Below are 16,117 nucleotides of genomic sequence, written 5' to 3'. Positions count from 1 at the left end.
TGATAAGGAGTTTAACTTTGAGAGTGTAAGTTCACTACATAATGATAATGAAGAGACTTCCCCAAACCTGTAAAGGTGAATGTGATCTTGCTGTGATCTAGAGCTCATATTACAGATGTATAGGTTGGGCTGAGGATATAGCTTCATTGGTAGAGTGTTTGCTTTCCATGCACAAGACCCTGTGTTCAATCCCCAGCATGACAAACAACAACAACAACAACAACAACAACAAAAACTAGATGTATAGTCCATGTAGAAAACAAAAAGAACTTTGACTTATGGACCCCAACTGTGTTTGAAATGGGTATTCTGTACATCTCATGAATTAGCAAATATTTTACAAAATAACAGTGTTTGACATGGGGCAGTTTGTAATTGTTTTTTTCTTCTTCTTTCCCTCCCTTCCTTCATTTTGTCCTCCCTGATTTTTTTAAAGTATGTTTTAATCATGAACCTACAGTAGAAAAGACATTTAGTACATTTTTGAGAACTACACACTTCTAGCTGTTTAAAATGTCCTAACCTGCGCCTGAAAATGTAGACACACCATTTTAAGGAAGAATAAATATGTTTTGTACACAAGTTGTCCTCTGAAATACTTTCTTTTTCAATCTCCAAATCCTTTTCTTGTCAAGATAGTGCAGCAGTGTTTGGAAAGAATTAGCACACCAACAGATGCTTAGAATCAAATGACTTAATAGGCATAAACTTTTTTTTTCCAAATAATTGCAAAGCTTTGGTTTAGCCTTTTGCATACCTTGCATAGTTAATTACCTAGGCTTTAATGTTTACATGCAATGAGAGTATCTACAGCCATAAACTACATAATTTATAATTGATGTAAATGGGTGTTATTATGTCAATTAGGCAGCTGTGTCCTCCACCTCTTGGTAAACAGCTATGAGTGATAAACTGAGTTTGCAGAGAGGTACCTCTTTTCTTCATAACAGATAAAAATAAATTACCTAGGCAGACCAGGCTGTCCAATTGTTCTCTGGTGAGGTGGATAGAAAATCCAGATCCTTTCTTTTGACCTGTTGACTGCAGCAAAGAGTCAATTTCGTCACGCAGTGCTTCCACAGCTTCTGGGTGCCGGAGAAGATAATACATTGCCCAGAACATGGCTGGAATCGTGTTTGTCACAGAGGCCCAGAGAAAGCCAAAATGATGTGCTGGGAGAAAATAAGTGAAAAGGAAGATTAATAGCGTTTATTACACTGATTAGATTTGCAGTGTGCTAATTAAAAGATGTTAGGACACAGACCCAGCCAAGGATCAGTGCATGCTAATGAGAACCAATAGGCTTCTGAAGTCTAATTTTCTGCTTAATGAGAATAGTTTAAAATGTAATGTGTGTGTGGTGGGGGGACAGGAAGGTGGGGGATGAGATAAAAGGAATAAATGCAGCTTAGTTATACTCTTTCTCATTATCATCATTAAGTATCTTGTTTTACCACCTCAGCAAAAAAAAAAAAAAAAAATCAATTATCACAGAAGGTTGTTTCAGAGTAAAACATTTTATCATTAGCCAATTAGAAAGAGCATAAAAAATTTCAAGGTCGCCATTTTGTCTTTTTATTTCAAAGGTCTACTGTAAATTATTTTATTTTAGATAAGTAATCATTCAGAAGTTTCTTACCTCCTATTTCAAGGTCCTGAACCAAATATTGCTCCAGGATTTCTTGCCTCCTTTGCACAATTTCTGACTTTTCTTGTGTCTTTGCTAAGTTTTCTGATGTCAGGTAATTTATCAGTTTCTTCTGCAGAGCCTTGACATTTCCTAGAAGCTCAATGGGTATGTCAGAAATTAAGTATGTGAACTTGTCATCATATTTAAAAAGATCATCTTTCATCTCACTGATAATCTTTTCCTTGTCTTCAGCAGGAATTTTTCCATATATGGCTGTAAACGTGACCTCAAATATTATTGAGCGGCAGAAGGTTAACATTTGTGCTGTGTTCCAATTTGTGGTTTTTAATAGTTTGGGCTCAAACATTTGTTTTAGATCCTGCAACATGTTTTCCAAGAGTATGTCCAAAGATTTGCCTTGCAAAAGTTGATAGGCAACATGAAGGTCATGAGCTAGATCTTCATTTCTCATGGACGTCTTGATGGAGAATGCTTTCTCTGAAAGTTTTCTAGAAAATATATCGAAGCTTAATTGTTTGTGATTTTTCATTACCAATGGGTACTGGAAAGGGTCCAAAATAAATGTTATGTAGTTCCCTAAAAAAAAAAAAAAAAGAAAGGAAAAGGAGGAGGTGGTGGAAGAGGAGAAGAAATTAAGTTTATTTAGTGGCAAAACAAAAATATATACCTTAAGTTTGAAAATATTTTAATCACAAATAGATTCCTCGAGTTAAGACAAAAAAAACTTGATAAAGATTCATTTTATTCAAAGGTCTACTACATGAAGTGTAAGATGGTATTTAAAAAAAACTCTAAAAGCTTGACGTTAAATATCCTAAATTCTTAGTGATCTTTTACATAATAATAGTATATACTTCCAAATTTATTATTTATTTATTTATTCATTGGTATTGGAAATTGAGCCCAGTGCTGCTCTACCACTAAGCTGCATCTCCAGCTCTCTTTATTTTGAGACAGGATCTCACTAAATCACCTGGCTGGTCTTGAACTTGTGATCCTCCTGTCTCAGTCTCCCACATATCTGGGATTATAGGCATGCATCACCACACTGGCTTACTTCCAACTTTTAACTCAAGTATCCAAACATTTTAAATATCCTTTAATCCCTATTCACATAATCCCTTGATGTAAACACTTGTCATTTACTCCCAATAAAACAAAGGATACAACAAATTGGTTAGATGCCATTCAATTACTGATTATTTAACTTGCTACAGAGCTTTTTCATGTTTGATGTTATCTTAGTTTGATCAGATACAATAATTATACTTAATAATTAATACTCAATAATCAATTATTAATTCAAATAAATGAACATACCACATGCAGTGGTCTCTCAAAAATAAACATCTAAGATTTTGGAACATGTTCAAGGTCACATATTGAATTGTGATAAGCACTATATCACAGACCAGAATCCACCCATTCATGCACAACATTTATTGAGACCCAGACATTTGGTTATATTCTTTTCCTCTTGAGATATAAAGATATAAAGAAAGCATTGTGTTGTGATGGATAGTGATATAGCAGAGGTGTAAACACAGTGGAAGGGGAGCAGGAAGTGGAATTTGTTCCAGTTTGCTTCCTGTTTTCAGCAAGGGTTTCTTGAGGGAATAATATTTATCTTTTCTACACATCAGTGTTGCCAAAATTTATCTGATTAAAAAACTAGGGGTGATTATTGATAATACCAACTTCTGTAAGATTTCGATTCAGAATGCTCGGAAGTGAGGCTTACAAGTCTCTATGTATGACAAGGTCTTCAAGGGATTCTTATAAGGAGGTACCTTTGAGGAACAGTTTTGTCACAGTCTGTTCCTCAAAACTGGCAAGGACCTTGGAGAGTTCCTAACTCAACCCCTACAGTGATCAGTTGAGCAAGCTTAGGAAGGACAAAAGAGGTAGAGTCAAGGTCATGCTGCCATTTTTAGTGGCTGCCATTTTTAGTTACAGAGCCTGGACAAGAAGTTCTGCTCTATGAATTATGCTTTTCTTCCTGCAGTGCTAGTCTCTTTTCACTAGAGTGCTGTTTTTTTAAAAATATTTATTTATTTTTGTTGTAGTTCAACACAATATCTTTATTTTATTTATTTATGTTTACGTGGTGCTGAGGATCGAACCCAGGGCCTTGCATGTGCAAGGCCAGCACTCTACCACTGAACCACAATCCCAGCCCTAGAGTGCTGTTTTAATATCCCTTCTAATTAGAAATACTGTACAGATAGTATTTAATAGTGACATGTGAGAAAGCCTTTTCTATCTATACAAAAAAAGAAAAATTTTAATTTCTAATTATTTATTGTCTTCATTACCACCCCACCCCATTTTCTTAGATGAAGAACTTCTCACTTGTTATTTATGGAAACTCAAATGGCATTACAGAAATTAAATTCAACTTGAAACAAGATATTTAGGATAAAGTGTTGGGATAATTTTCAACCAAATCCTGGAAACAGGATAAATGTGTTCTTGTTCTTCAATTTTATAGTTTAAAGTTTTTAATATACATGAAAACACATGTGCTGTGATTTATTTCTTTAAAAATTAGTCATATGACTTGAATTTTGTTTACTTCATTTCCCCTTGATTCATTTAATAAAGTAAGCCAAATCAGGAATGAGGGTAAAGCTGGAAGTGGCTACTGGTTCTCATAAGATATCAAAGCTGCTGCCTTACACAAAGTGAATTTTCCAACCTCCCTGGGGAGAGCAAAAAGGACTCAACTGGATTTGGGCATACTTTATGACACCTGCTTTACTATGGAAGCTTAATTAAATAAAATTGCCAGCATCTGTCTGACAAATAATTTCTTTTTAAAAAGTCAATTCTTTTAATTTTGCAAAAAATCATAATTTTAGGCACAAAAGTATATTTTCACAGGTGGTAGTTCATACTTTTCTGTTTTTATTAAGTGAAAGAATTTTGCTCAATACTTATAGGATTATTTAAAATTATTCCCTAAAATTCAGAGTATATAAAAGGTTTAATTTGTAAAACACACAAATTTTTAGAGATTATTTTGAAATTTTTCCTACCAAATTACTACATTCATCTAACTCTAAGTGGAAAGGCAAAAATATAATCAGACTGTACATTTGATATATATATATACACACACACACACATACATATATACACATATATATCCTCATAAGGTAGAGGATGTGTGTATGTTTTTGTTGTCTACAATTCATGAGAAATAGACACATTCTTTCTCTGCCCCTTCTCCCCCATGGGAAGAAAATATGAGGCTCATTTCAAATAAAAGAGATAAATGTTGCCTGTGGAAAAATTGATTCAGTTTAGCAACCAATTATTAATGTATTTTTTAAAAAAGCAATTGTTCATATTAAGATCTTTTGAAAAATCATTACTGACTAGTTTAAATCAATGTGCAGATAAAATTCTCAATTCTCATCTTCTCAAGGCTCTTTTCACCCTAGGACCTGCATTTTCCTCTTTCTCCCCATTCTAATTTTAATTTTCTTCAACATCAAGGCCCTGCTTTTTCACCTTCTATCTTTCTTATTGAGATGAAGATTGCTTTAGAAGTAGATGTTTTGATTTTCTGGATTTTTACTTTTCAAGTGGGTTTGGAAGCACTAATAACCCTGGAGATGGTAACTGGCTTTCCAACTTTTAATCTTCAGCATAAACAATTTAAGCTAAGTTTTCCAAAATTAATATTAATTTAAACCATCTGTCCACCATCTGCTAATGTGAGATGCAAAAACCAGAGTTTCTTTGTGATCTTTAATCAGACAGTTAGGAAAACACATATACATTCATAAAATGAATTTAAATTTCCTAACAAAGGAAATCTTCTGAAAGTTATTTTGAAGGCTATGTATTCTCGGAGCAAAATTAACTTTTGCTCCAGTGTGATTTTATGTAAATGAATGCCAAGTGTCAACAGGCATGTTGCCTAGTTCACAGAGATCATAAGGTAGAAGGAATATCCTTTGCCATGTTTTCAAAAGAGAAGAGAATGCTGTCAGCAGTTGATATGAAATATTGATTTAAAGAATTTCAGAGTTTGTCTGAAATATAAATGTCCAAATGGGGCCCATGTCCATCCAAATACAATATTAAATCATTCTTCTGAAAATTAAATTTGAAAGGGCAGATTTTTGACATCTTCCTTGCCCATTATTTCATTCTAGTCCCTTTCACGGAGCTGATGGGGCCGTTTTAGATATTAATTCTAGCATTCCTATATAACCCGTACATGATCCCTTCACTAACTCAACAGTCTTTTCTCTTCCTTCAGGACTAGTCCACTAGGAGGGGTAAAGCTGCAAGATTCAAAGAACGTCAATAAGTTTATTTTAAAACATCTAGCTATTCACCCTAATATATTATATATAGGAAGTTTGACATCTGGATCATTATAAATTGAATTTTGATGTTTTCATGTCTGATATTGGGTGCTATATAGATACATAGCCATGGGAATTCAAAGCAACTATTTGGCTGCTTGGGATAGAAATGCCCAGTAAATAAATATGAGATAAAGTTTAATTTTAAAGAAATTTTCCACAATTATAAACTTTTAATCTCTGCGTTTAGCCAGTTCTTTAATAAATTTTTTAAGATCTAAAACTGAAAGTATTAGTTGGGAGAATGGAATATGAGTCAACTTTTTATTTTATGAGGATGACCACCTTTCCATCCTCTCCCTCTTATTAGGGAGATTTCACTAGCTGTTGACAATGATGTGCAGTGGAACTTCGCTGGGGTGACATCTAGGGAAAATGATTCCGCTGCACCACCACACAAAATCAATTAGAGAACTATTTTCTGCGACAGGTCACGAATTTACGTGGTTTCTCATAAAAAGATGTACCTTTTAATTTCTTTATTAAGATGACATCCATGTCCCTTGAGACTTTTGGGGATGACAATCATTTGCTCATGCTGCAAGAATGTACACTCATGGAAATCACATTATGGGACAAGGGTGGAAGACTTTGTTCTTCATTTTCTAAATGAGCTACTTGGCAAACTGATCATTGAAATCATGCACATTAACAGGATTTCTTGACAGGAATTTATTCAAATTCTACTAAGAGCAAAAGGAAAGCAGTGGTACCTATTCAATTGTGGTTATCTACTGTTGAGTTAAAAAATATAACCATGCTTAAATTATTTAGACACTAGAAATTCAGCAAGCTTCTCAGAATTTAAGATTAAGATATCAAGTGTCAACAGAAATTGGTTGTTTTTTGAAAAGTGAATAAAGTTATTCAAATCTGCCACAAGTTTCTGCTGAATCATCTTAGTTAACATTTATATCATGTCTTACAAAAGGAAAGCTGAAGTTTTCAGTAATTTTTTTGTACCTACTCATTGGATACATGAACTTACCTTTGTAAAAGTAACAGTAACATTTTTTTAAAAAGTGAAGGATACAATTTTTGACATCATGAAGCCAAAAATTTACTTACAAAAAAAATTAAATAAATAAAAAAAGCACCAGCTATGTCTTAGGGTTTATGTCATTGCATTTCATCAGCTCTAAGGTATTAGGAATTTTCCCCATCAAATATTTATTGTGTCTCAATCAGCAATGAGCTCTGGATTAAATGTTGGTAACAGAGGACCTAACAAGTCCTCTATAATGATGGGAGACAGACAATCGATTTAGCAATAAATTCAGAATGTGTTACATGCTCTGACAGCAGTAATTCTGGGACTAATTGGACCCTGAAGAAGAGATACCAAGGGTGAGATGGCCACAAAAGGATTGGAGGAGAAAGTACCATGAGACTAAGGCCTCAAAAGATGAGTCTGTGTCAATCAGGTGAGAACAGAATTCTAGTAGAAAGAGTAGCAACTGAAGACACAGAAGCCCAAAGGCCACAGTATGTGAGAAAGAAAATCCCAACAAGATGGTATATTAATGGTATATTAAGCACAAGGCAAGCAGTAACAAAGGACAGGACTGGAGAAGTAGGTGGAGATTGAACCTAAGGGATCCTTGTGAAGATTAAGTTATATATCACAAGTCCTCTTTTTCTATGATGCATAATTATTTTTTAATTGATACAGTTTGTGTGCATCTTTATTTAGTATTTTTTTGTGGTGCTGGGGATTGAACCCAGTGTCTCACCTCACGTGTGCTAAGCAAGCCCTCTACCACTGAGCTACAACCCCAGTCTGTGTGATTTTTTCCCCCATTCCCATTATTTCTGAAATTTGAGTCTATGCAATTATTGATGGAAGAAACCTGCTAGCTGCCAAGCAAAATAATAAGCTGTGATAAAACTCAGACATCCTGTTCATGGGAAAACTCAACCATATTGATGAGGTTATCTAGTTGAACACTGAACCATATTGATGAGGTTATCTAATTGAACCCTGTTTGGATTGGATATAAAGTGTCCCCAAAAACTCCTATGCTAATGTAAGAATAGTCAATGGTTAATTGATTAGATTATGAGAACTGAAACCTAATCATTGACTTAATCCATTGGGTGAATTAATAATTTGAATGAACTAACTAGGTGGTAACTGGAGGCAGGTGGGACATGGCTGAAGAAGTAGGTCACTGGGGGCATGCCTTTTGGGTTTTATGTTTTGGCACCTCACTCTGCTTCCTGGATACCATGAGCTGAGCAGCTTTCCTCCACTACACCCTTGCACCATGAAGTTTAGTCTCACCTCAGGCCCAGAGCAATGGAGTTGCTGCCCAGGGACTGATCCTCTGAAACCATGAGCAAAAATAAACTTTTCCTCCTCTAAGCTATTTGTATCAGTATTTCCATCTCACTGAAAAAAAGCTAAGATCGATCCTTCCTTCCTTCCTTCCTTCCTTCCTTTTCTTTCTTTCCTAAATATTATGTTAAAATGGAAGAACTGAAATGAAGTCACTGTATGTATAAAAAGTCACCTCTGATACTCAGCAAAGTAATTATATGAAGAAGACATTACTGGCTCTCTAGGAAGGAAACATAAAATTTCAAAGCTGGTTAGAGGAAGACATAAGGGATGGAGCTAAGAAGGAGGTGATGCATAGAAATGGTATAGATAAGGGCTATTCAGAATCCATGGAGGAACCAGAGGGCCAGTGTTGAAGAAGCCAATTAGCAATAGAATGTTTCAGGAAGGAAAAGAGATCAGTGATGTCCATGCAAGTAGAGAGGTCTAGTGATGAGGGCCCACCAATCACCTCAGCACAGCAGACTGTGGGTGGGTTAAGTTTAGGAGGGCTGAAGGAGATAAGCAACTAGAAATAGCAAATGCAAAATATCTAGATGCAAAAGAGAAAAACAAACAGAATGGAAAGTAAGTAGAAGAAGAATATAGGAGAAGCTTAAGCATGGTTATAAGGATAAGGAACCCAAAGAGAAAAAAAAAAGGAGATATGTGTGTGAAAGGAATGGATTACAAGGCAGCAGTCCAGAGAAGGCAGGAAGAAAGGACCACAGGATAGGTAGGGATTGTCTTGAACATTCTCTGAAGTTGGGGAAAAGTGGTATGGAGAGTTCTGAAACAGCTACTTGTAATAGGTACATGGGGCTCTGAGTATGATTATACTTGATATTATCAATTATCTAGTTAAGGAAAGGAAAGAGTATAAACAGTTAAAAACTAGGGGGCCCCAAAGTAGTCTCTTCTTGCCCTCCCTCTGATAATATTTAGCCACAAGATGGAAGGCAAAGGAATGCGGATAAGTCAGTCTGGAGAGATCAGTCTTTGGGATATAGATAGAAATTAAAATTAAAGAAATAGAATCGCTAGCCTGGGTGATAAACTGATGCTGAAGACCCTGCACAAAGATGACCACAGTCATTCCCTTCTGTCTTTCCACAGGAGCTCCTGTGAACTGTGACTCTGTGGTTCCCCCAGGAGGAGGCAGAGTCTATTTCTCTGACCTTGAATTTGGGCTACTCTGATTTGTGCTAAGTTACAGAATGTGGTAGAAGTGACATGATACCCTAGACCTCATGATACCCTGCAGCTTCTCCTCTTGCTCTCTTCAAACACTAACTGGCAGGTGAAGAAATTTTCCTGGGGATGAAATATCACATGAAGAAGGAAGCCCAAGCAGCATGAGAAGAGACCATCTTGGACCCTGCAGTCCCACCCAGCAGCCAGGTGACTCACGCAAGACCACATGTTTTGAACCATAAAAATTTTGGAAAGATTTGTTAGGTAGCAGTATTTGATCTCAAAAGAGGAGGGGCTAAGACCATTTCAAATTCTCTTTTCAACCCTATGATTTGGGGATGTGTAGTAATCTTACTGTTTGTTTATTAAAGTAAACATTTTTATTAATGTTTGAAGAAGAATGAAAATGACAAATATAATCCAGACTACTCTTTGCTAGGGATCCAAGGGTGCAAGAATGAGTATGTGGAACATTGAGGATTTTTAGGGCAGCAAAACCAAACTGGTAGATGCATGTCATTATGCATTTGTAAAAAACCAAAGAACAACACAGAAGAAGTTTCTAATGTGAAAAGTGAACCTTGAATAATGTACCAATATTAGCTAATCAGTTGCAATGAATGTTCACACTTATACAAGATGTTAATAACGGGGGAAAGTGTAAACAGGGGAGAGAGTGGGTATTTGGGAACTCTTTGAGTTATCTGCTAAATTTTCTGTAAACCTGAAACTGTTCCTCAAAATAAAGGCATTCATAAACAGTTACACTTAAGCTCTTTTTAAAAAAAAACTCTTAAATCTAAGCCAAAACCAAACAAAATGATGAATGAAAGCAGAAGAGTGGGTTTTCTCTAGGTACTAACAAGAGAGTCTGTAATTTGTTCTTTTAAGGTGATAAGAATATATTCAAAAACATGGTATTATTTTTCATTAGCTCTTCAATAAAGCAATGTTATATGAATATTCCATATTTTGTGTGCAGAACCATATAAAGTCATTAAGGATAACATGAGAAATTAAGCCAAACTCAAGGTAATCATGGAAATGCTTTTTACCTCCAAGGAGAATAGTGAATATGTCACCATGTTGCTTTTGGAGAAATTTCATGTACCCTAAGGGATCTTTTTGTAAGTTGAGGGCCACTCCAAAATAAGGAAGCCAGCCTTTTATCAATGGAGGCTCACCAGGTCTCCTATAAATAGAAAAAAAGAAAGAAAGAAAGAAAATTAAATCATCCTTATTTTAATACATATTGGTTACTTGTCCAGTCTACAATTGTACTGCATAGATCACACATCTTCTTTCAACTCTCTTCTTCAATGATTCTTATATAATCATACATGCATTTATTGATCTCCCCCAGTACATGTGGCTCTGGGGTAGGCAGTTTAATTCATAACTTTTATTGAGCAAGTTTGAAAAATTTTGTCTTCAAGGCCTGAACGACTGCTTGACAAGTAAATCACAATCTGTTTTCTGTATTTCATATTAAAGTTCCCATAATTATAAATAGGCACTTGTAGACTTAAAGAATCTGAGACTAAGAGGATCTCTAGGAAACCAAATCAAATGTTTTATGTAATTTATAGGAATAAATTGTCAGTTTGTATAAAGCTGAAAAACAAATGGTCAACTGCTTACTTTTTGGTCTTTCATAAGTCATGCTATAAATGCTGTCTGATGAACTTAATAAGACCCAAACTTAGTTTTGAATAACATTTGTGGTTTCCTACCACATGCTTTCTGAGGACTAGGCCTAATTTAACATACGGTTAAACTGCTTGTTGGAAATCAAGTAAATAATACGTTTTGAATATTGATCTCTTTGTTTCACATTAGCACAACATGTTTATAAGTGTGGACCCCTTCAAACTAAACACACCTCATTCTAAATCCTAACCTGTGCGGAGGCATTTAGGTCTTTCCACAAATATAGAATATGAGTTGTTTTAACCAGAAGAAATTTTCAATTATATTCTTATACATAATGGTTTAGGGGATGATGCATTATAGGATTTGAAGTTTCTCAAACCACTTACATGCACTTAACACACTAAATATGGTGTGTTCTTTAGTAAGAACAAGTGATATTTAAGTATTTATTGTGAGATACTTCACTGATTTGATTGATCAAACAGTTTTGAACTAGATGGTACCTTGGGGGGATTTAGTGCTCTCTCTCTCTCTCTCTCTCTCTCTCTCTCTCTCTCTCTCTTTCTTTCGTAAATAAGGGATTTCAATCTGAGAGGTCAACAAATTGGGCTGAAGTCATGAAGCTACTCAATAGCAGTGGTGCACTGGGATGTAAGTCTTGAACCCCATGGCTACACTCTAGACCTCCAGGAACATTAGTCAGTTAACCTGTGAATCTGGCCAAAAAAAAAAAAAAAAAAAAAAAAAAATCAAAGCAGTTCCCTGCCTGAACTGACAGACACATTCAATAAATTGCACCACCCCTTGAATCTGAGAACTCTTGCTGTGCGCTGGGTGTGAGATGTGGGTATTTAGTTGCCAAAGTAGCACTCTTTGTCATCAGATGTCAATTAGATTGAAATTGCAGAATCATAAGAGAGGCACATAATAATCTTGAAAAGTATTTTGTGCTATTGAGAACAATGAAAACCTCAAAATTATTTCCATAACATATATATTTGACATATTCTTTTATGAAGCTTTTTAAATTGAAACTGCAAGTGAATACAATTGTTAAATTTCACTAATGTGATTTTTTAATCATACGAAGTGTTCTTTAAAATAATATGAATTAAACTACAAGTTTCTTCTTTTTTGATCTATGATCCCAGCAAAACTGCACTTTGAAATTTCTTCCTAGTTGTTTATTTGGTGAACCAAATCTGATTGAAAGTAAAAACAAAACAAAAAAACAAACAAAAATGCTATTTTTTTTTATCCTAGAAGGGATTAAACAAATATTCAGAAGAACTCTGATTCTCTAGTCCATCTGTGAGATGACTTATGGTACATGCAACCCATTTTGATTAATCACAAGATATTACTAGCTCAGATCTCATCAAAGACCAAGATTATGATCATACTAGCATGGACTTTTATGGAGCTGGATTAACCCTATCAGAAGCTTTAATTTTCCCACAACCCAACATGGCAGAATTAAGCTTAAAAAATAAATGTCAGCTGTTTCAGGGAGAAAAATTAAAATCTATCACAGTTGTGATAGAAATCAAGAAAAGATCCTGCTTTCTTCTTTTAAAAGCAATTTATCTCCATGATAATTTTAAAAAACTTGCTGTTGTTTCAATACGTGTCCTGAGAAGCAGGAAAATAAGAAACATTGCATAGAAATGTAGGTGTTATTCATCATAGTGTTTTTCCTATTATTTTCTCAAATATAGCCTTTAGTAATAAAGACTTGCTTTTTTTGGAAAATATAAGAAAATCAAAAAAACATTGTAAAATTTTATATTCAAAGATTATCTGATTGGACAGCAGAATCCACATGCTGGAAACTGTCATAGTCCATGTGCTATCTGTCTCTGACCATTTTGAATTTGTGAGTCATCTACTTCACAAACCTTCTTTTCAAAGTATTATCTCTTTTCCTTGGTTTACTTTTACTGTGTTTGGTGAAAGGTTGCTTGAATTATGACTACAATTTAGAAAGGGCTTTTTTTTCATATTCTAATTTATTGCAACTAATGACATCTTCTATTCTGTCAGTCAGTCAAAAGCCATATTCTTCATGGAGCTTTCGTAATGGAAGAGGAAGGGGCTCAGAAATCCAAGGGAATATTAATTTTCAGAGTTAGGGAAGCACATTAGGAAGCCATTTTATTGTTGAAAAGATGAGAGGGTCATCATTTCTTACAGCTGTGTTTATTTTGGCAGCAGTAAGCTGAACACTATTAAATACCATGTCACAGCAATGCTTAGTTTCAGGAAAAAAAAAAACATTGCTAGTTCAACTTATGACCCATTGAAGACAGATTACAAAAATCTGTCCTCATCAGTATATTTGTAAAATTTACATAGGGAGGGAAGACATCCCATAATGAACCAGAAAGGCTATTGACACATGGCAAAGTGCAAATACTGCTATTTGTCTCCCTCATGCACTATAACTTTGAAAATAGAACACTATCCACTGCTGAGTGAGGATACAGCCTTAGTTCTTGTTGTGGATAATCAAATCTCAAAACTTTAAAGAAACAGGCTGTACAGTAATGGTAGGTTAAAAAAAAATCTATGGCCCATACCCTCTCTCAATCTCACTCAAACAAAACAGACTTCCTCAAATCTTCTAATTGTATTTAAGGAACTACAAGGACACATCAAAGAAATTATGCAAATTAGAGCTTATTAATGTTCTCAACCCTAAATTCTACGAATATACCATTGCATTAGCACTTGCAATTTCTTCCATGGACATGGTAGGACACATCTATAAGTTTATGCAAACTATCAAGTACAGTTCAAATTTATCTGGGAGTAAAAATTGGAGAAGACCATAAATACACAGAATGACTACAAAATACAAATGATGTTTAAAACATGTCCCTTTCGCTAAAAAGAAGGACATTAAAATGTAAAGGCGTGGACTCATGCTAAATACTTGGTTTCTCATGGTATTTGAAATTCATCCTTATTTTACTTTTGTAGGTAATACATAGGATAAAAAACATGGCTAATGGCTATTGCATATTGTTCTTCTAGGCATTTTTAAGTAGAAGTGACTGAACTACTCTCACTGAAAATATTTGGTATTTTCTTTCATCACCAAAATATGAGCTCAATGAGAAATTTTAGTTCAGTTACGGAGAAATAAAGTTACAGGAAACCAGGGTTTGGGGCATCAAGGGGAAAAAGAAATAAGAAAGGAACAGGAAGGGCAGGGGACAAAATCATGCAACTGATTCATGGCAAGCTGGGACTCTGAGAAGGACAGAGATGGTGCTAACAGGGAGCTCACAGGACTAGAAATCACTGTTCTTCAACTCTTGACAAGTTGTTCACTGGCCTGAAAGCCACATGGCCTTTTCATCTCAAGTCACTCACTAAAAGTATGCTACATACAGAGCTTCTGTCAATGATAGTCAAAAATGTAGTGGAATTAAGGCAGTGTCTACCCGAGGGACTTTATTGGGTGGTTGATCAGGGCAAAGATTGTACATCCAAAAGGCAAAACAGAGAAGGCAGAGAATTCAACAGAACATGGAGCCAGAAAACAACAGCTCTTCATTCACTTGATAAATAATCTTGTGGGGGTGGTGCACACCTGTAATCCAGTGACTGGGAGGTTGAGGCACGAAGATAGCAAGTATGAGGCCAGCCTCAGAAAAAATAAAAATAATTAGGAATACAACCCAATTGTAGAGGACCCCTGGGTTCAATCCCAGTACTGATAACCAATTAAACTAACTAACTAACTAACTACAAAATGAACAAATAAAAAAATCTTGTGGGTATGAGAGGGGGACCTTGGTGTTCATACCCCACATGGGATAGAAATTTCACACACAATTATTTGGAGTAATTGCATAAATGAAAGTGGTTAGACATCTAAGGCTACAATGACAGCAGCATTTGGAGGATTTGGAGCAATTGAAGAACTGCTCTGAGATGGATAAGGGTCTTGAATTTCAACCAAGACCTATCCTTTTACAACTCTTTGAATTCAAAAGCCCCAATTCAGCACCTTGCAAATCACAGATTTTTAATAAAGATGTATTGTTTGAGAAAGAACATGCAAATTTGGATGTGTTCACAGAGTGTGATTTTTATTATTCTTATTGGTCATTAATGAATTACTAACCAGTTATCAGACATGTAAGGGGGGGGAAACACTGCCATAAAATCTCAACTTGGGGCTCATCCAAGTTTCTGGCCCTGCACGTAATAAGGTTGGAAGATATCACTTCCATTTTCAGAAGAATTAAACTAAACAAACTCAAATTCAAGAACTCTTACATCATTAGGAGAATTGATGTCATAGTGAACTGTTGCCCTGAAAGCTAGATGGATACAGAGAATCACAGCTGACTAAGGACAGAAGCTGCTGCTGGAGACATCAGTTGGTACAAATCCTTGAAAGGTAACTGACAATTGCTGCACACAGAGACACAGAGCAAGGACTAACATGAGAAAATCAAAACCAAAACCAAAAGAACCAGGGCCTAGCCTTATGGAGGATTTCCCAGTGCTTACACAAGGACAAACATATATGAATATGAATGTATCTAATAAAGAAACTCAATTAATAGTTTATTTCCTGGAACAGAAAATACCAGGTCCAGATGATCTCACTGGTGGATGCCAATAATCATTTAAGGAAGACAGATACCTTTTTCTACAATCTCTTCCAGACAACAGATGAGTAGTCTAATACCAGAACCAGACAAATATTTGCAAACAAGCATTATTAGAAAGGAAAATTAATAACTTTCAGAAACATAGAGGCAAAAATCATCAACACAATAATAGCCAGTTGAATTTAATATGTATAAAAAGAGTTATATGCCACAAACAAGTGGAATTTATTCCAGGTATTCAAGGTTGGCTCAACACTCAAAATTCAATTTCTGTAATCCACTACAT

At 35.2% G+C, this 16,117-nt stretch overlaps 1 protein-coding gene across 1 annotated transcript in view; it reads right to left on the bottom strand.

Annotated features, from left to right (window-relative positions):
- LOC124082036 (cytochrome P450 7B1) overlaps window positions 1–16,117 on the bottom strand; it is a 181,093-nt gene that overhangs the window by 23,909 nt on the left and 141,067 nt on the right. The window contains exons 2-4 of the mRNA XM_046428475.2: window positions 10,603–10,739; window positions 1,640–2,227; window positions 966–1,172 (exon numbers count right to left, since the gene is read on the bottom strand). Coding sequence (XP_046284431.1) covers window positions 966–1,172; window positions 1,640–2,227; window positions 10,603–10,739 — 932 coding nt within the window. The remainder of the gene's footprint in view (window positions 1–965; window positions 1,173–1,639; window positions 2,228–10,602; window positions 10,740–16,117) is intronic.

Source organism: Marmota monax, unplaced genomic scaffold, assembly GCF_021218885.2.
Source record: "Marmota monax isolate L192 unplaced genomic scaffold, Marmota_monax_Labrador192_F-V1.1 WCK01_AAM20220418_F8-fsc00044, whole genome shotgun sequence".
NCBI classification, from domain to species: Eukaryota; Metazoa; Chordata; class Mammalia; order Rodentia; family Sciuridae; genus Marmota; species Marmota monax.
This window is presented reverse-complemented; position numbering and strand designations above follow the sequence as displayed.